Genomic DNA, 20,381 nt, shown 5'->3' on the forward strand with positions numbered 1-20,381 from the left:
AGAACCCCTGCTTCTCGCACGTTCGCTCAAAGTTAACCAGGAACAAACCAATGTCCTCTCCAAGCTTAAACGGCCGCATCAGGTCAGTCATTTTGAACAATACTCGTTCTCCTGCACCGTGTGCCTGACTTCCATTACGAGCGCGTTCCATCTCTAACTCGAGACGCTTCATTTCCAAAGCGTGTTGACGGTCGCGCTCTTCTTTTTCTTTCTCTTTTTGTTCTTTAAGTTCGCGCTCATCTTTCTCTTTCTGTTCTTTTCGTTCACGCTCATCTTTCTCTTTCTGTTCTTTAAGTTCACGCTCCTGTCTTTTTGCCGTCTCCCTCTCCTCAATGGTCTCAAGGCATTCCGACAGCTCGTCATCCTCAGCTTCTAACTCAAGAATAGCCCTTAGCAGTTCTGGTTTTCTGAGTTTGTCTGAGACATCCAGACCCAACTCTCTCGCAAGCTCCAGCAATTTCGGTTTGCGCAACGACTTCAAATCCATGGCTGCTCTGAATGCTGCTTTCTCTACTGCCTACTATTGTCTTGCCGCAAACTAACCCGGTAGCAACGACAACCACAATTACCAGCTCTGTTTCTAACACTAACAAAAGCCTGGCAAAACTCAGAAGAAGAAAGTCCCGCACTCACCAAACCTTGCAGCCAAGACTTCAGCGCAGTCGTTCCGCTGCAGGCAACCAGTCATCACACAGGGCTCGTTGCGCTGCTCCCGGATGGTCGTTGTGCTGCTCAGCATACAGTCAACCGCATCTCTTCGCTGCTGGCCTCCGTTGTCGCGATCTCACCGCTGGCAACCAGATGTTGTAATCGCACCGCTGGCACGAGTTGTTGGGGTCTCGGTGCTGACGCCCGTTATTGCCAATGGGTCGCAAGCCCCAAGGGTAGCGTTGGCCTGGCGGCCTGGGGCACTGGAAGCATCCGAAGGTCCCGGCAAAGCATGAGAAGACTGGTAACAGAACAACTTGTTTATTCTAACATAGCAATAGAGCGGCCGGTCAGGTCGACCGGAGTGGAGAGACGGGAGAGCACGTAACTCAACAGTACAAATCGGAGCCTCTCTCCTGGCGTCCGGGGGCAGCTGCTCTTATACCCTCGGCGTCGCGGTCCAAAAGAGAAGGTCACGGGATGAAGGTCACGGGATGAAGGTCACGGGACGGCGGAGCATGACCCCACGACGGCGCGAACTGTCGAGCCGAGAGACCTGCTGAACCGAGTGTAGTGACGCATCGCCAACCTTCACTTGGGGAGCTCCGCTCCCCTGATGCCGCGCTTTGACAAGCGTGGGCACACACACACACACACACACACGAAGACACGTGGCACTGAAACACGCCTGGACACGCTTGGCGGGTAGGCGTTGCGGCGGCGTCGGACGGGCCAAAATGTCCGCCGCTTTGAACAAAGCCCCGGCGTCCGTTGCATCCGCGCCGGCATTACCGCGCGTTGTAGGCGAAACGTAACAATATACGGGCCGGGACAATGTAACCATTCCGTCCCAATTCTATACCTTTCACTGCGCCATTGCCAGTATAAGCCAGTCGTGAGCGGTGGATGATATGAAAGAAATAGAATAGCAGGGAAGGGGGAGGAGGATTTCTTGCGTTATGTCGGCCGCGGCTATGTAAGAGTAGACAGCTTGTGCGCCAACCAGCGCCCTAGGTTAGCGCGTTGTGTAACAGATTGCAGATTGAACTACGCACGTAGTACATCGCTAAGGGAAGAGTGGCGTGGCACGCAAAGCTTATTTATTAGGCGAAGACGAGAAGCTCGACGGCGATGAGAAGCGGCCAACACATTCGGAAACCATAAGTTTCGCTTTCTTCTACACTCATCTTCGTCTCTGCATAATTTTACTTTTGGTGTCCCTTTAATGCACTTTGCATGCATGAGAAGAAAATGATACCACATTTTACAACAACATCTTCCTTTATTCATACAAAGGATATTTACACATGGTCTTAAAGAGAAAAAAGACGACAAATGTGCAGTGCAACCTATATATAGTACAAGAAAGCACTCCTGGAGTTCTCTGTCACGCACAAATGGTTATTGAGAGCTGTGTCACGAAGGTTAAACAATTAAGGGCTAGATGCTGTGAACGTTCCATCCTCTTTTGGCATGTAGAATATTGAGACGACCAAATATATAAATGCGTGTTTTCTGGTCTAGGCTATGCAGTGACAGCTGGAAGCTCGACATTGTGGGGGAAAGCCACATAAAACCACGTCATATTGGGTACGCGTCACTGCGGGGAGTAACCAAAACCAAAGCCACGCATGCATCCTTTGATGTTTTAGAAGCTTTGCCAACAGAGTGCAGTAAACGTGGTTTGTCCTGTGTTACCAGAGAAAACGTGGAATATTATTAGAGTTACCAGTATAAACCCTGGGATCTACTTCCAAAGTGCGCTCTGGTGAAAACGGTTGCATTTGCCTTCAGATTCTGAAACTGCGCCATTCACTCCGGTGAGGCCGCGTCACCTGTTTTACTTATGCAGCCAGCTAACATCTTGAAAGAGAAAAAGAGGGCCGTTTTTAGGACTAGACATCACCAACATGCTCCTGCAAGGCTCGAGGTCCACTTGGTTTATAACATCTCTTCTTCCAGACTCTTCTGCCTTCATTAAATGGGAGGTACTTTCACTGTACTGTTCTATCAACAGTAGATTGAGCCGTTCGGCGCAAACTCGCACACGCTACTCTGTATTATAGGTGCTTTCACTCCATTCGTGGGTCACTGCATGAAAAAAACTGCTCTGATGCATTGGAACATGCTGCACGGCGTGACGGCTTGTGGGCCTAATGTCACGGTGCAGTGTGCATGTCTACGAGCGACTAAAGCGTAGTGAAAGTGTGCAAATAAACGTTGGTGCATCTAACAACTGTGCAGCTGCGACAGCTTTTAACTCATCACACGAGAGAAAACAAAGCTCGCAAGCTCTTCACACTGTGCTCTGCGGCGTTGCCCAAGAGAAAAAGAGCAAACTTCTCATGCTCGAGGGACAAGACGATGGGGGCGCAAGTGACAATGAAACAGGGGCACACCCAAGACATAGGGAGCACGGGAAACGGGGAGTACAGGGAGAACGGTGAGTCGTCATTTGGAAGACTGTAGCTGCATCCCTCGCGCTTCACGGAAGGTAAGAGCCGCGGGTCAGGTCGTCCGGCTCGGGGAGCTTGCAGACGCCCCTGGTGTTGCCCGTGGCCGCGAAGCACACGGCCGTGTCGGGGCAGGCGCAGGCCTGTACGCAGCCGTGGCCCATCGACGTCTTCGACTGCTGGCACACTGGGCTTGGGCCTACGCCGGCGGCGGCAGCAGCAGCAGGGGCAGGTGCAGCGGCCTGAGTCACCGTGGCCTGCTGGGAATCTGCAAAGGGCGCCAAACGCGTGCGAACGTTTTCAAAAAGCATTGAACGACAGAGAGCTAAGCGAGTTGGCAGGAATTGGTAACGAAAAAGCAGGAGTGCAAAACACGGATAAAACAGGAACTCAGAGGACGAATTCTGTGTAAATATACAGTCTCTAGAAACTCAGGTTGGGGGAAGCATCCAACGCCTATCTTGTGGGTTTCACGCGGTATGCGAAAATATTAATCTTCGCAATTTCATAGCTTTAGCGATATGTTTGCAAACGATTGTATCAGACGCAGTTAGTTAAAACGCAGCGCGACCGAGACGAAGACAAGAGACCCAAAAACACAGGACAAACACGGTTGTCAAACGAAATGGCCAGATTTGTAAAACGGGGCTCTTTCTTATATTTTCGTTATCCCCCCCCCCCCCCCCCCCTCGTCATGCACACAAGCTGTCATGCCACCGCCATCCGAAAGAATGTACTCAAAGGAAAGCAATCGTTTCAGACAACTTTGGTTTATACCTTTGTTACTGACAAGTTTAAATATTTCTGGATAGTATAGATGTGCTGAACTAAGACAAATTATATTGTACATTGCGGCGGTGGTGTTAAAGTGAACACCAAATTAGTATTTATGGACTGATTTCAGCTCAGCTTTTTCGCATGCACGAAGGCTCCGGTAATATTTATTTTTACCAACAGAGGGTCTACCTAACCCTAACGTGTCACGTATTACAGTTGCTAATCGTACGTTCAGGTTATGTTGTTTTGAATACTAATTAGGCTTTCTCTTTAGTAGTGGACTGTACTGAGCGTTGCTACACTGCTATAAGTATTCGGGTGCAAAATCTTGGACGAGTCAGTAATTCATAGCGATGACGGGTGCTGCACGGAAGTCAAGGACGAAAAAATAAAAGAGAACCACTGTAACACGGCACTGTGCTCGCGATTCATTCTCTTGCTCTTGTATTTCGCGATGTGCCCCTGCATTACTAGCGTGAGAGGATGCACGAAACGCGGCAAGCGTATTGCGACCGAGACAGCACCACCAATCCCCTGGTCCAGGGAGCCTTTCTACTTCATTAGGCATGCAGACTGTCATAACGGATTCATCCATGTGTCGAATACGTGAGCAGCTGCCTATATAGCTTTTACGGTCGCTCGCAGAAACGCCCTCTCCCGGTAATGCGATGGAGCTACGCGCGCACACCTCATATACATCGTGCCATATATTGACCTCGGACCGTCACTGTGGTGCGTCTGAATTGCTTGCTATATAAAAACCCTGTCGATTAACGTCAACTGGAGGGCGTGCGAACGACCATATGTACCAAAAAGCAGGCTCACTCGATGCAACATTAACGCTCGCAAAAAAAAAAAAAAAAAGGGGGGGGGGGGCGGGCAATCCAAATGAAGCGGAAGTGCACCAAGCATAAACAAAAAAGACAAAAATAACACCGTTCGGCATTGGACAGGGGCGGTGTAAATGTCGCCGAGATAGAGCGCACGGCAAAAAGCACTTTGTGATGCGGCAGCTATGAGGCATTTCCGGTTACATGTCTTCCCTACAGTCAGAAGCACTTTGTCGAACCCCAACGTCCGGTGGAAAAGAGGCAACAAACTGGTGATGTAGCAGCCTACATGTAAATTTAATGGAGGCCTTAGCAAAACGCGTCTATCTATTAGAGAGCGAAATCTGGACAAGCTACCCATTTCGCTCCAATATATAAGTGAACGGCGCGGGAGCATAACGCATAAGTACGGGAGCATATGGCACGCAAAGAAAACGTACCCACCGCGGCCGCCAAGTGGCAACTGTTTATTCGTTCCTTCATGACGGCAAATATATACCAGGGGAGGGGGGGGGGGGATCCACAGTAACATAAAAAAGGAGGGGATAGCTCAGTCTTGCTAGCACAGAGGTTCCAGCATACATATGACGAAGCCGGGAGGAGGAGGTGGAGGCAGTGCCCCTTTCCTGCATCCACGAATGATGTTCCCATATATTCATATACCCATACATGCCTAAGCCAACTAGCCGAGACCAAGGGGTATTGATCCAGATTTCTACTGCCAGTGTTTGCTAACACTAGGTTAAGTACGGCTCAGAGGTCACACGTCCCCTAGCGCGTGCATTAGCTGCGCTGTTTGCTATTCTGAAGATCAAAGGCCTTCGCGCGGTGTTCAATACGCGGGCGCCGACGCACATTTGTGCGTATACTGCGCACATCAGTGGGGAGTGCACACCGAAAACGGAGAACCGAGATCACCACCGGAAGCACGCGTATCGCAGCGGTGCGCGCCGCTCGGTAAACTGGTATTGGGAAAGGGGGCTCACTCATGCGACGGGTTTCTGGCCCAAAATCGCTTGCACGTGAAGCTGCTTCTTTCATCGTCTTTGAGAAATGATAGAGCTGTGAAAAAAAAAAAGACTCTGCCGAAGGGGTCACTGGAGCCTGCAGGTTTCTTTAGGACCGAAAAATTCACCGACGGTTACGATACTCCCTCCAGCGAAATTAGAGCGCAGCTGCATACCTGTTTTCATTTCGCGATATATTGGCTGGCGCGGACAATCTGTCTCGTGCGGCACGTTGCAAGCGGAATGAAATGCGACACGACTGCTTATCATGAGATCGCGAGAGGCGGCGCCTGAGTGATACATGGGCGCCTTTCACAGCAGCCGCCGCAGACAAACGTCCGCTCATGCAGCGCTTTGTTTCCATAGAGACGACGCGCGCTACTCTGGCGCCATCTCGTAGCCATCGTCGCCGCAAGCTTGTCTTGCGCGGCACTACGCTTTTCTTCGCACGCTTTCGCCATACCCTCCTGCTCCGCTTTCTACCTCGCGCTCTCTTCGCTATCGCCGTGTTTCAGCTTCCGCTGCGCTCCGCGTTCGCCTTCCTCATTCGCTGTGTTCGTTCGCTCGGTTACGAGGGACAACGCCGACGCTCGCCACAGGAACGGGCACCTAAGCGCTGCGCTTTAAGATCTCGTACTCACGCACAGCTGCACTTATACAAGTGGTTGGGATAACATTTACCACATAAAGACAATAACAGTCAAATTTTGAAGTTTTTAAGAATTTAAAATTTCACTCAGGCTCTAAATATTGTGCATAAGTTAATCAGAATCGCAAGAACGCAGGGAAGAAGAAAGAAATACGACACTGATGCTGTGTCTATGTTATAGCGCTTTGAGAGGACGGTATACCAACAACTAGATTTCGGAAAACTTTCAACCAAAAAGGTTATTGCCCCGCGCCCACGCGCGGTAGCAGTAAGAGACGTGAGCTACGCCGAACGCCGAAACTGATTGTATACCGAAGGCTTTGAAGCACGAGGCATATGTCAGCACTGTGAAATAATGTTGTGCTGGAAAAGTTGTGAATGTTTACTTCTTTTGCTCGACTTAGCTCATTAAAGGGAACCTAAACAGAAACACTAAAATGGTTTAGATTGTTAAAGCATTCTTTCAAAACGCTGTGTTAATTAATTTCGCTGAAGAATAAGAGCTTCATCACTAGGAAAAAAATGGCCAAACTTCAATTTTGTTTCATTTCGAGCCCAGTGGGACGCCACGGATTTTAAAGTATATATTATTTTGTTTGTCTGTTTCGATTTATCTGTCTCAGTAAATGTTCTCAAAACTTACCATCTTCAGTCTCTCACTCTTTTAGAATTTAATGTATAGTCCATCTTTTGCGAGAAAGAAATAAGCTCGGCCCGTCAAAATTGATGACGTCACGGCGATCTGGTGCTGGAACTTCAAGGTGGCGTCGCCAACTGTCTCTCGTTTTTACGTCTTTTGTTGCTTACCAGTCTTCTCACGGCAAGAATGGTGTTTTTGGTGTCGTAGAACGGTAATTTATAACTTACGGCTAAAAATTATTTTTAATGCATCTTTAAAAGACACAAAACAGGAATACGAAGTTGAGCTGTATCAGTAAATTACCCTCCTGCAATACGAAAAAGACACTTGTATGCCATGGGAGGGGCTTAATAAACCAGAAAAAGAAACGCCAAAAAAGAAAGGTATACGTGGCGCCGCCGCATCGATTTTCATGCATCAACTAGGCGTGACGTCATAGATAGAGAGCGCCTTCTGCTTAGTTGATCTTTTATCAGTAAAGAAATAATACGCTGCATCCTAAATGAGCGAAAGTCCGAACCGACGAAGTTCTGATATATTGTTATGTGTCAAAGGCCCTGCCAAACTACGGGGAAAAAAACTGCATTGAAATCCGTGACGTCGCACTAATGTATACGCGCTGCTGCTCTGACGCAGAATTCAAAAAACCTAAACCTTGTCATTTTCACTGCTAATAATAAAAAAATTTACCGCCTATGAAATGAAAACGAAGTTTTGAAAGAACAGTGAACTAATCTAAGCTGATATATCGCTGCTCTTTAATGTTCTTTCAACGTAGTTGTCTGGTCCTTCTGTGCCTTTATAACGTAGTCGCCTGCTTGTAACGCGCCGGCGCTTTAAATGCTCATTCGATTCGGCTGCACTTTCTGAACTAGTTCAGGAGGCGCTGCACTTCCCTACTCGTTTCACCAGTTCAACATGGCGGCATCTGCACGTCGCCATTTGTTTCACAAAGTGCAGGCTCCGTGCAGGACGAGTTAGTGAGGATACATTGCGTCGTATGTAGCCGCCGCAGCACAACTTTTTTTGTCTCCTTGAGTGGGTGCATATGTAGTACATATGTATGTGCGTTGGTGCTTACTTCACGGGCTTTCTCAAACTCAACAGAAAGTTTCTTGACGCGGTCGAGGAGCCTATTCTCGCACCTCACAGCTCGTGCACTCATGCCGTGCCGGTTCGAGCAGAACTGGCACTGAGCTGGCGGCCGGGGCTAGTTAAAAAAGTGCAGGGCGAACGGAATGGTTAGTTTTTGTTCCATAACAATAATCGTCATCTATCTTGCGTGCCTTTCCTTTCTTCAACGCTGCGCGCTCGGTAATTTCGCGTCACTATAACGGCATGCGCATTATCAGCGTGACGTAGAGTTCTTTACAGGAAAGTTGCGAGCCCAGAGCGTTCAAGCAAAGAAACGTACGCAACGTCAATGTAAAACAAGAGAGCGGTTCACAGGAAAATGTAGGCTTGAAATGATTAACAGTGGTAGAACAAGAAATATGTCACCGAAGCCTCCGTGAATCAGGTGACATAGATGACGGACAAGATAAACGTCAAAAGGTACGATTTTCTTTAGAGCGTGTTTAAGAACACGAAGCGCGTCTCTAAAGGACGTCGGCATTAATTGCGTCACTCCGTAAACGACGACACATATGCAACGAGTCGTTGTATACCTGTTTGGCACTTGGTGGCGGAGCCCGGCTGCTGAGACCTGCTCTCGGCGCACAGGTTCTTGGCTGCCTGCTGCGGCTGCTCGGCGGTGCGCTGTTCGTCCTGCTTGTGGTACTTGGCCGGCTCCGGCTGCTGCGCCGGTTCCTTGTCGGGCTGCGCCTGCTTCTGCTGCTGCAGCTTGGCCTCCTTGTCCTGCTTCGCCTTGTCGGCCTCCTTGGCGTACTTTGACCGCTTCTGCAAGGCGCGAGGTGCGGGAATTTCCTTGAGCAGGGAACGAACAGCGACCCACTATTGGAGCGACAACAGGGACGTTCACAGGAGCACCGGTATAGCCGAACAAGGGATCGATGTCACGGACCACGGAGCGAACGCTTTCATAAGGGGTATTGCCTTTCCCAGCGCGTCCCGGCTGATTATGCCAACAAATGGGCAACGTAACTCGGGAGTGGTAGAAATGTGGTCGCCTCTATGGCACGCGAACGGCTTAAGACATGTTCGCAGGATGCGAGAAGGCGGGGGGAGTTTTACGTAAAGCGAAGGCTTGTTTCAATCGATTCGTGTGACATTCGCGTCCTATAGAAGCAACACTATATAGGTCTGATAGCTGACCCCCCTGCGAGTCTTCGACGTGCACCTAAATTTAGGTATACGAACTTTTCTGCATTTCGCTTCCACCGAAATGCGGCCACGGCGTCCGGTAACCGAACCCGCTGCCTCGTGCTCGACATCAGAGCGGCATAGCCACTAAACGACCGCGGCGAATGAAAAGAATGTTTGACAGGTAACTCACGGCTACGCTGACATTTCGTTTTCTTTCTAGGGGCCGGAAATGAAATCGGTCTTGGAAGTCCCACGCGGCAACCTTAAAAGGTCATTTCTACGTGACGGACTATACGGACGGACTATAGCGACAACGATGACAAATAATTGTGCGGGAGGCAAATAATAATAATAAGAAACATAAATACAGGAGTCGCCGGAAATGCCGCCAGAGCCTTAAATGTTAGCATAAAATATTCAGGAACTGTTCCTACCTTCCAAAACATCCTGACTTTTTTAACCGGCCAAATGGCAACTGCACAGAATATCCAATAATTGAACTTTCGGTACGCGGAGCTTCATATGTGTTGACTCTCTTCATTTTGACAGAAAGAAAGAAAGAAAGAAAGAAAGAAAGAGAGAGAGAGAAAGAAAGAAAGAAAGAAAGAAAGAAAGAAAGAAAGAAAGAAAGAAAGAAAGAAAGAAAGAAAGAAAGATGACTTTGAAGTTTCTGTCTAATATACGCACCTCTTGTGCTGCCGCCTGATCTTTGCTCAACTTCTCCTTTTGCTTCTGCTGTTTGTGGCCCTTACTGTCAACTGGAGTTTCCTTGTTGCCTTGCTTGTTCTGCAAGGTGACACACGGCAGCGTGGGTTATTTTGATCAGAGCGCTTTGAAACTAGTGAAGACTAGAAGTTGCATGATTTATTAATAATCCCGCATGCACGACGAAGGGACTGAGACATCGCTATTCCGTTCAGCTGCTTACACATAGAGACCCCCGCTTTTCGTTAAGGCATGTTTTCTGCGAATCGGGTATACATCGTGTTAACACTCGGGTAAACAGAAAAAAAAAAGTTATTTGGTGTCCCGCCTAAAGTTCTAATATCACAGATGTGAAAAGCAGGAATGAAGCGATTTGAACGGAATTTGTTGCATTTCAAAGAAGACGCTGAATTCTTGCTACTGTCGAGAGCACGTTTTTGATTTAGGCCCAATGGTCTTAAATAGTCCGAGATCGCACAATTCCTAGGAACTGGGTCACCAAGTTAACAGCTTTATAGCTGAGCAATAAAAACAGAAATCTAAACTAACTAAACTGCAATATTTAGGACGTCTGCGCGAGCACAATTTATTGCGCACGACTCTAAATTATACCAATTATTTGTAAGTATGATTGAAAAAACGTAAACAAGGTGGAGTTCAGGTAACCCACAATATTATTGATCAGATTCGTCTGCTTTATATAAACTGTAATTTATACACTTTACAGAATTGCAACATATATTCTTATTGAGAAGTTACATAATTTAAACTAAAAGGTACTGCAGTCGTATTTATCGATATTTTGAAGTTTTAATTGAAGAAGACGAAGACAATCGAAGCGACTGGGTGGTATATGCGCACTGCTCTGCTCAGAGTAGGGATTAATAGCACTCGCAATCATATAATGTCACTTTGAAAATAGATAACGAAATCAGATATGCAATGCTATGAGTGGCAATAAAGAAGGGAGGGAGATTAACCGAATGACAAGCTTCTGGTTCGGTGGAAGGGTAAGCGGGGGATGAAAGACAGAAGCCTCTAGCGGAGAAAGAAAGCAAATGTGCTAGAAGACACACAAAAAAGGTGCGGAACGCCTGGGCGCATCAAGCTCTTCAATGGCACATTGACCGACTTCTGCTGTGACGACCGTATATATGCCGGCATATTGCAGAATCGTCTGCTCCTATAGCAGTCATTAAAAGTCTCCGTCGTAGCTGTGGGGCTGCACACTGCACTTAAAGGGGCAGAATAATTTTCATGACGAATCTTTCTCCCCATCGCGGGTTTCCGCAAAAACCAATTTCGTTGATAACGGCACCTTGTGCTGCTTGTACTTCGTAGACTTGGCCTCGGCTTCCTGCCCCTTCTGGGTCGCCTGCTCGCCGTCCTGAGGCTGGTCCTGCTGATGACGAGGCTGCTCGCTGCGCTCGGACGCCCACGCGGAGCTCTCGTGCTGCTGCTGCTTCTTGCCGTGCTTGCCCTTGCGCCTGCGCAGACAAGCGAGAGCGAGGCTTGGTAAGGCGCGCGTGTCTCTCGCCCGCGCGTCGGCTTTGCCGCGCGGATTCGGAGCCATCGTGAAAGTGTCTCCCCGAGCGACTCATTAGCGCACGCGCGCGCGCTCGCGATTAATGAGGCGAGTCATAACTCGCCGTCCGGAATGATGAAACGAACGGCGTCACGGCCTGGCGAAGACCATGCGACTTTGGAGAAAGGAAGGTAGAGGGACGAATGACAACTGACACAAAACACAGGGTTGGACGGCTAGGCGATCGCTCCGCCCTGTTTGCTTAGTTTTGTCACCCGTAAAAAAGAACAAGTAGTGCATGAAAGGCTCTCGCACTTGGTGCTATTTCGCAAGTTCATGTTTGCGCTTGCCGTTCGCTAATGCTTCATTGTATGTGAGAGAGAGAGAGAGAGAGAGAGAGAGAGAGAGAGAGAGAGAGAGAGAGAGAGAGACAAGAGCGCGTGTGTTCGAGTGAGTGCTCCGCGCGTTCACTTGCCAAGAAATAGATGGTAGCGTTTACATTTAAGGCATTTCACAGTGGTTAAAGACAAACCTTTCTCGTATTTAGCAACACGCGTTGTAACACGCGTCGCAAATTCCTCGCAACACACACTCATCACATCTGTAATGGATGAGCTCACTATCTGATTAAAGTTCGACATCGAGTTCGAAAATGACCTAGTTTTACTTAAGGATAAAAATATACTTAAGAATCGCTCCATGAATCCGCGAATAAGGTAATCTTTCAGTTAGATAACATTATGCAAACCATAGGTTGGCATTATGTTAATTTGAAGAGAGAAAGAGTAAAATTGGTCAAGAAAAAGCAGGCCAACCTAGATGCAGTAAAGGTAAAAGCAGACAAATTGAGGCTGGTACTTGCAAAGAAATATGCAGCCTTAGAACAGAGAGATGAAGATGACATCGAGGTAATGAATGAAACCGTAACTAGGCTGGCTTCAGAAGCAGCGATTGAAGTGGGAGGTAAGGCATCAAGGCGCCCAGTAGGTAAGCTCTTCCAAGTAACAAAGGACCTAATAAAGAAACGACAAATAATGAAAGTGTCCTACTCAAGAAATAAAATATAATTCGTGGAACTGTCAGAACTGATCAACAAGGCGAAAATAAGTGATATTCGAAACTATAACGTGAGAAAGACTGAAGAAGCCGTAAAAAATAGACTCATCCTGAAATCAGTGAGAAGGAAACTTGGCATAGGACAAACCAAGATGTATGCACTGAAAGATAAGCAGGTTAATATCATCAGCAATCTCAAAGGTATCCTAAAAGCAGCAGAAGAATTCTGTAATGACCTGTGCAGTACCCAGAGGAGCCACGATACCTCCGTTAGAAGCAGTAATGAAGAGGTTGCAGAGACTCCTTCTATAACTAGCGATGAGGTTAGAAGGGCCTTGCAAGACATGGAATGGGGAAAAGCGGCAGGAGAAGATAGAATAACAGTCGATTTAATCAAAGATTGAGGAGACATAATGCTTGAAAAACTGGCGGCTCTCGATACAAAGTGTCTGTCGATTTCAAGGGTCCCAGAAACCTGGAAGAATGCAAACATTATACTAATCCACAAAGAGGGGGACGTTAAAGAATCGAAAAATTATAGGCCCATTAGCTTACTCCCAGTATTATATAAAATATTTACTAAAATAATCTCCAATAGAATAAGGGAAACGCTGGACTTTCGCCAACCAAGGGAACAGGCTGGCTTCAGGAAGGAATACTCTACAATGGATCACATCCATGTCGTTAATCAGGTTATCGGGAAATCTGCAGAGTACAATAAGCCTCTCTATATGGATTTCATAGATTACGAAAAGGCATTTGATTCAGTAGAATTACCAGCGGTCATAGAGGCATTACGTAATCAAGGAGTACAGGGCGCTTACGTAAATATCTTGGAAAATATCTACAGAGATTCCACAGCTACCTTAATTCTCCACAAGAAAAGTAGGAAGATACCCATAAAGAAAGGGTTCAGACAAGGAGACACAATCTCTCCAATGCTATTCGCTGCGTGCTTGGAAGAAGTATTCAAGCTATTAAACTGGGAAGGCATAGGAGTAAGGATCGACGGCGAATATCTCAGCTACCTTCGGTTTGCAGATGACATTGTTCTGTTCAGCAACACTGCGGACGAGTTACAACAAATGATTGAGGAGCTTGGCAGAAAGAGTATAAGAGTGGGATTGAAGATTAATATGCAGAAGACAGAGATAATGATAAATAGCCGGGCAAAGCAACAAGAGTTCAGGATCGCCAGTCGGCCTCTAGAGTCTGTGAAGGATTCGTTTACCTAGGTCAGTTAATCACAGGGAACCCTGATCATGAGAAAAAAATTCACAGAAGAATAAAAATGGGTTGGATCGCATACGGCAGACATCGCCAGCACCTGACTGGAAGCTTACCATTATCATTGAAAAGGAAGGTGTACAATTAGTGCATTTTACCGGTGATGACATATGGGGCAGAAACTTGGAGACTGACAAAGAAGCTTGGGAACAAGTTAAGGACCGCGCAGAGAGCGATGGAACGAAGAACGTTAGGCATAATGTTAGGAGACAGAAAAAAAGCTGTGTGGATCAGAAAGCAAACAGGTATAGCCGATATTCTAATTGACATTAAGAGAGAAAAAATGGAGCTGTGCAGGCCATGTAATGCGCACGTTAGATAACCGGTAGATTATTAGGGCTACAGAATGGGTGCCAAGAGAAGGGAAGCGCAGTCGAGAACGGCAGAATCTAGGTGGGTCGATAAAATTAGGAAATTCGCGGGCGCTAGTTGGAATCGGTTGGCCTAGGACAAGGGTAATTGGAGATCGCAGGGAGAGGCCTTCGTCTTGCAGTGGACATAAAATAGGCTGATAGGCTGATTATGATGAAGCAAACGCGTATAGTTTCAGAATGAAAGGGAGTTTCAAGAGTGATCAATCAATCAATCAATCAATCAATCAATCAATCAATCAATCAATCAATCAATCAATCAATCAATCAATCAATCAATCAATCAATCAATCAATCAATCAATCAATCAATCAATCAATCAATTTTCACGTGAACAGAGATAACCATTACACCATTTTATGCAGATGAACGCCGGAAATGATTGAAGAGTTGTGATAGGGGTTCACATAATTAATACAAGCTAGTAAACAAAGAGAAGCGAGAAGTGGGGACATTTTTATTATTGCAGAAAAATGACACAATACTTCTGTTTATTCAATGCAAGAATTGAAGGAACATGAAATATGTGTACTAAAGTAGGCTTTTAATTACATTCCATGAGAAAGAAAAACGTATTGCTTTAATTAGGTTCTAAATGAATGAGTGATTTTTTTCTTACTATGTTTCGAGGGAATAAATTCTACAGTTTAGAAACGGAGTTTAATGCATTCGTGCATTAAATCTCCGACATGCCGTCATGTAGTCCATCTAAAGAAAGCAAATCCTTCAGATGTGATCTCAAGAAGCTAATGTAACGAGATTACCACATAGATTAACATTATTTTTTTTTCTTGCACTTTCACCGTTGGTCTCCTTGTCTCACTCTGATGCCTTTCATAATCGACCGTATTTTTCTTTCATTGCCTGTATTCCTGTCGTGCTGCTATAGACGCAAATTCCGAATAACCGACACACTAAGTGGTTGTGTATGCGACTCTCACATGCCGTCAGGCACCCCTAACTGTCGGACGCTGCACTGAATGCCTATAGCTGGACCGTTGGTACTATCAAGCGATTGTAGAGGAGTAGAGGTATTCAGTGCAACTCTACATAATCATACATATAAAACATTGAGCGTCTTCGTGTCCCTCAGCAGAGCCACCGCAATTCGCTTTAGAAGCAGAAAGAGAAGCGATGTGAAAATAAACACACCCATGACACATAAAGCGGCACATCTTCACACCCGATTTTTTTTTTCTTCTATGCCGTAAAGTCTTCTAAACAAGGCCTACGCGAGATACAGTAAACTTGAGGAACAAGAAAAATATGGTAACATGTTAATTTACTGCACAACATTGATGAACACGAGGATCTATAAAATCAGAGGGAAGCTGTAGCGAGATGCTTGATTCGACTGAAGAACTAGGAGGTCAGCCACGACCCCTGGAGAGAAAAAAAAAATTTATCCAGCGGCCGTGGGCCAGCCTTCAGCACCAAGCCCCGCTGTATCTACAGTACAAGAGACACAAGGACGCGAATATTGCGAGTATACGGCCTCACGAGGAAGGCGCCGCACGCAGTGAAAGTGAGGGCGGGTGGACAGCGTAAGTAAGGGGCAACGCTGAAAAGGAGCGCGGTGGCAAGAAAGCCGGAAACGAACAAAACAAAAGGAAACAAAAGCGAAGCCCTAGTGCGGCCATTACAGTCACCAGTGTCGGCTTCTAATTGGCCGCCAGGGGCTGCTGTCCCGCTCGTAATTGGATTGGCGACGACCGCCTGTTGAGGCCCAGCAGCACCATATCGTGTGTACGGGCGTCTATTAGGTGTCGTTATGTCGGGGCGTCAATGTTTCAGCCCTCGCTCGCAGGTCCCTGACGGTTTGGGGAAAGGCACGTGGTCTTTCTTCCGGCTCCACAAGCGTGAAGCCCGGACAACGCGTTCGCTCCCTCTTTTTCCCGTTTGTCCGTTGCCGCCGTCGCTTGTTTGTACCGGCGCGTACGCGAAAGGAGCAATCTTTGGAGGCGAGATGGAGGGATTGAGAGAGAAGGTCAACGGAAGGGAGGCCATTTGGAAGAGAGGCGCGCGATGCTTCCCGCAGCGGCCACGTTGTTCGAGCAGCGCTGTTTGCGCGCTCGAGACGTCCAGGCGCCAGGAAGTTGGGGAGCAAATAAAGAGGGGGAGGAGGTCGCGGGGGCGAGACGCCACCAGCGCCGCGGTCGTATACGTGTATCCTCGTCTACTAGCCGCAGGGGCTTCCTTCGTTTACGGTCGCCGCAGCCCATAAACGACCGGCGACGCTCGGGCCTAGGAAGCGCGGGCTGCACGTGCATGGTGGCACTATCGGAGCTAGGGGACAGAAGTGTGTGTGTGTGGGGGAGAGGGGGGAGTAAGGGATGCTGGGACGTATACGGCCGGCAACGAAATTGCCAAGGCAACGGTAGACTGCGCACGCGGAGACCGAGAATCTCGAGCTGAGAATACAGCGGCTCGGATGGCGGAGGGAAGTGACGACGAACGGTACCGAGAGAACGCGGTACACGAAAATATAGGAAAAAGAACTGCTCGGATTCACAGAGCGGTCGTGAATGTACCAGAGAGAGAGAGAGAGAGAGAGAGAGAGAGAGAGAGAGAGAGAAAGTCGTTAAGTATAGGAAGTAGGGGCCCTGCACGAGGAAGAGAAAAACATGCGCGAGGTGATAAGACGCGGAGACGGCACGTCTTATGCCGAGTGTGACAACGGCTCCCCACCCTCCTGTTTCCTAGTACGTTGTACACGTCGAGAACAAATGGACGAAGGACGGGACGATCCTGTGGTACGGGCTGTAGGGTGAGATATGTTGCAGTGAAATTCTGGGCATCCTTAATCTTCCTTTCCCTCAGGTCTTCCGTGTTTTTTAGTGCCCTCGACAAGCTTTCAGAGACAAACCCGCACTCCGTCTTTATTTAAGGAAACCTACATACATGCATCTTACGAAACGGTAAAGAAAAAAAAAAGAACAGGCGGAAATGCCCCGAGTCGGATGGAAACATCAGTCCACGCGAAAGCTTTAGAATGATAGGCGCGGTGTTTTTCTAAGCTGTTCAGGGACGCCGAGAGTGAGCAGGGGAACACATACGCGGACCAATATATCGTCGCGCCAAGAAAAACCCACAAACCCATAGACGGTGTTAAGAGAACAAAAATGAAAGTTTGTGCGGAGTTCACGACCGTGCAGAGGCTGGTGGAAGTGCGATCTTTTTTGCATAAATATGCGCCTCTTTTACAAGACAGCTACGGAATACAACGGAAAAAGAAAGATATAAGCACTGAAGTGTAAGGAACAGCGAAAGGCGTATGCAAAAAGCTGGCTGAAACTGATCGCGTGCCTACGACGATGCGTGTCTGGGGGTACCGTCGCATGCAGTGCCGGTCGAAAAAAAAAAAGAGCGCGTTGGGAGTAGGATAAGAAGAACCGTTTTGGGGGCCGAAGCGTGCATATGGGATGAAGCCTCGGGCCGGTCCCTGCGCACGCTAGGGTCGACTCCACCGCACGACTTGCCTTCGCGACGGAGAAGTGGGTCTCACGCGGGCGGATTGGTGCGAAGCCTTTATGAATCGCCGTTTCTCCTTTTATGACCTCTCGATGGCCGGGAAATCAGAGCAGGAGCATATAAGGAAAGAAATAATAAGGAGAGAAAAGTGGGATGGGTGCCTCAGATGCTTCGCTAAATTGTGACGCTCTTATGCTTAGATCTTTATATGGTTTAAACACAGTGACTGTTGCTTTCAACTTCTTAAATTTCCATTCCTTCGCTGCTCTTTGCGGCCTCTTTACTGTATGAACTTGTGATGGTGTATTGGCCGGAAATCCGAAGTAATGTTGCGTGCGTCGGCTTCACGAAACTTCGAAGCCAGTCGTGTGAGCAAGGCGACGAGTTTGTTATGCATGAATTCCGCGCGAAGCGGGCACTTGGGGGTGGCCGCTGAAGCGTCGCGTAAATCATTAAAAAGCTAAGCTAGGGTGAACGACTTTAAAACACACACGCACACACACACACACACACACACACACACACACACACGCACGCACACACACGCGCGCACACACACGCACACACACACACACACACACACACACACACACACACACACACACACACACACACACACACACACACACACACACACACACACGCACACACGCACACACGCACACGCACACACACGTTATATATACAAGTATTTCCCCTATGTACTTTGGTGTTCGTTGGCTTCTTAGGATAGGATTAATTTCTTCTCGTTCACATACATAGATAGATACATACATACATACATACATACATACATACATACATACACACACACATACATACATACATACATACATACATACATACATACATACATACATACATACATACATACATACATACATACATACATACATACATACATACATACATACATACATACATACATGTGTGTGTTTGTGTGTGCGTGTGATTTTGGCTCGGGCACGCTCGTAATGAAGGTTATGCGTTGACTTAAAAAGCGCGAAGGCGTTGAATTAAGCGGTTCATCTCCGCCTTTGCTTAGATGTACTCTCAGCAAAGTTACATCAACCATTCGCCAGTACTCACGCGAACGCTGACGGAAGAAGTTGGACTCGAGTCTTCTTTTTCTTGCTTCTCTTTACAAGCGCGGGCCTTTACTGCAAGCCATTGCACGGACGACGAAAGAAGGAAATCGTAAAGAGCAAAGTATAGGCTGTGAATATTATGCTGCACGCGTCGTTTCAGTGGCTCGTAACACGTTTGCAATTCCTACGACTATAGTTCTTGTTGGACTAATTGGTGAAACATTGCTATTAGAAAAAAAAAAGCATGCGCATGCTCACGAGAAGTGCATGCGCAAATGAACGCACATGCACTGAGAATGACAGGCAAAACGAGGCCCGCCACTGCATACCAACAGGCGCCTCCAAGCACAAGTAGCGTGCTGCGTGTCCGTGCATGGACCTCAGTCATTTTATACCGGCACTCATCGTATGCGTGCCGATATAACAAAGGCAGCAGGCAACGAAGCGCGCAACACTTCCAGCAAGAAGCGCGCGCCTTTCGCGAAACACCCTGTTGGATATGGCATGCAAATGAACCGCGGCTGCACTGCCAGCGGCCACTCTCGTTTTAGCCCGCGCATGTGCTCTGTTTTCCGTTAGCATTCGAGCGCCCGAACGCTCGTCCTGTTCGGCATTAGCGTGACAGCGCGAGAGCGAGCGCGTGTATGTGCGTGCGTGCTTGTGTGTTGGTGTGCGTGCGTATGTAAACCTGTTGAACCTGTGTTTGCCTTGCGTGTCCGCTGTGTTGCGCTGCTGATGCGCATAGGCACGGCCCTTGTAAAAACCATGCACAACATTCTGCTGCACCTCAACAGAGTTGAGAAGTCTGCTGAAGTCTATTGAAGGCAATGAAAGGTATCATAGAGAATTACTGTGCGAAAGAAAACTGAGAGAGAGTAAAAGTAACACCACATAAAAGTAGACTGAGACCCTGCAAGCGCAGACCTGCAGAACAATAGTTATAGTATTGCCTTCTTGTGTAGTGTACCTTTATTTGCGTTTTCACAGTATTTAGCATAGCCGAATCGTTAGAAGTGTAGTACAGCCGCTTCCGTTACATTGCTTTTAGATCCCATTACAATGACGTTGCCTACTTTCTGGGATCACTTTTCCTACGCGGCGATGCTGGATGCTGGTATGAAACACGGAATTCCGCTTTGACGTATAAAGACATTACAGGCTAAAAAGAAACGAGCTTGCGCTGTAGACTTGTTTGCCAGTATACTGTAGTTGTGCTATACGGCTGTTACAAGCGTGGAAGATACGTTTAGAAAACCTCCGCATAGTTAGCAAACTCCGCTTATATAGACCCTGCGCGAGGTTGCTGGTCTTGAGTCGTGATCCATGCATATACAGGTATACAGACATGGGCATGCAGGAGCTGAGAGAACCTATATGAGTGATTCCCGCTGTAAAAGATGGAACTATAGTTGCTTTTTGGAACAGCTCTACCGTTGCAGCCTCCCCTACTCTTTTTTTCTCTTTTCTTTTTTGTTGACTGATGCTTATATACTAGGAGGAGGGAGCATCGCTGCTTAGCGGTCTATGGCGAATGTTACGAACACCGCAAATGAAGACTGCTTAGACGCAATCTTAGAAGGTGTCTCAGAAGCATCTTTGAATGCTGCTT

At 47.5% G+C, this 20,381-nt stretch overlaps 1 protein-coding gene across 1 annotated transcript in view; it reads right to left on the reverse strand.

Moving 5' to 3' along the window:
* Positions 1 to 1,910: 1,910 nt before the first annotated feature.
* The window catches only part of LOC126518617 (uncharacterized), a 121,849-nt gene continuing 103,378 nt past the window's right edge, over positions 1,911 to 20,381 (reverse strand). Inside the window, exons 3-6 of the mRNA XM_050168393.3 lie at positions 11,293 to 11,461; positions 9,957 to 10,055; positions 8,672 to 8,903; positions 1,911 to 3,369 (exon numbers count right to left, since the gene is read on the reverse strand). Of these exons, the coding sequence (XP_050024350.2) occupies positions 3,134 to 3,369; positions 8,672 to 8,903; positions 9,957 to 10,055; positions 11,293 to 11,461 (736 nt within the window). The 3' untranslated portion in view covers positions 1,911 to 3,133. The remainder of the gene's footprint in view (positions 3,370 to 8,671; positions 8,904 to 9,956; positions 10,056 to 11,292; positions 11,462 to 20,381) is intronic.

The sequence above is a fragment of the Dermacentor andersoni genome, chromosome 3, assembly GCF_023375885.2.
Source record: "Dermacentor andersoni chromosome 3, qqDerAnde1_hic_scaffold, whole genome shotgun sequence".
Lineage (NCBI taxonomy): Eukaryota > Metazoa > Arthropoda > Arachnida > Ixodida > Ixodidae > Dermacentor > Dermacentor andersoni.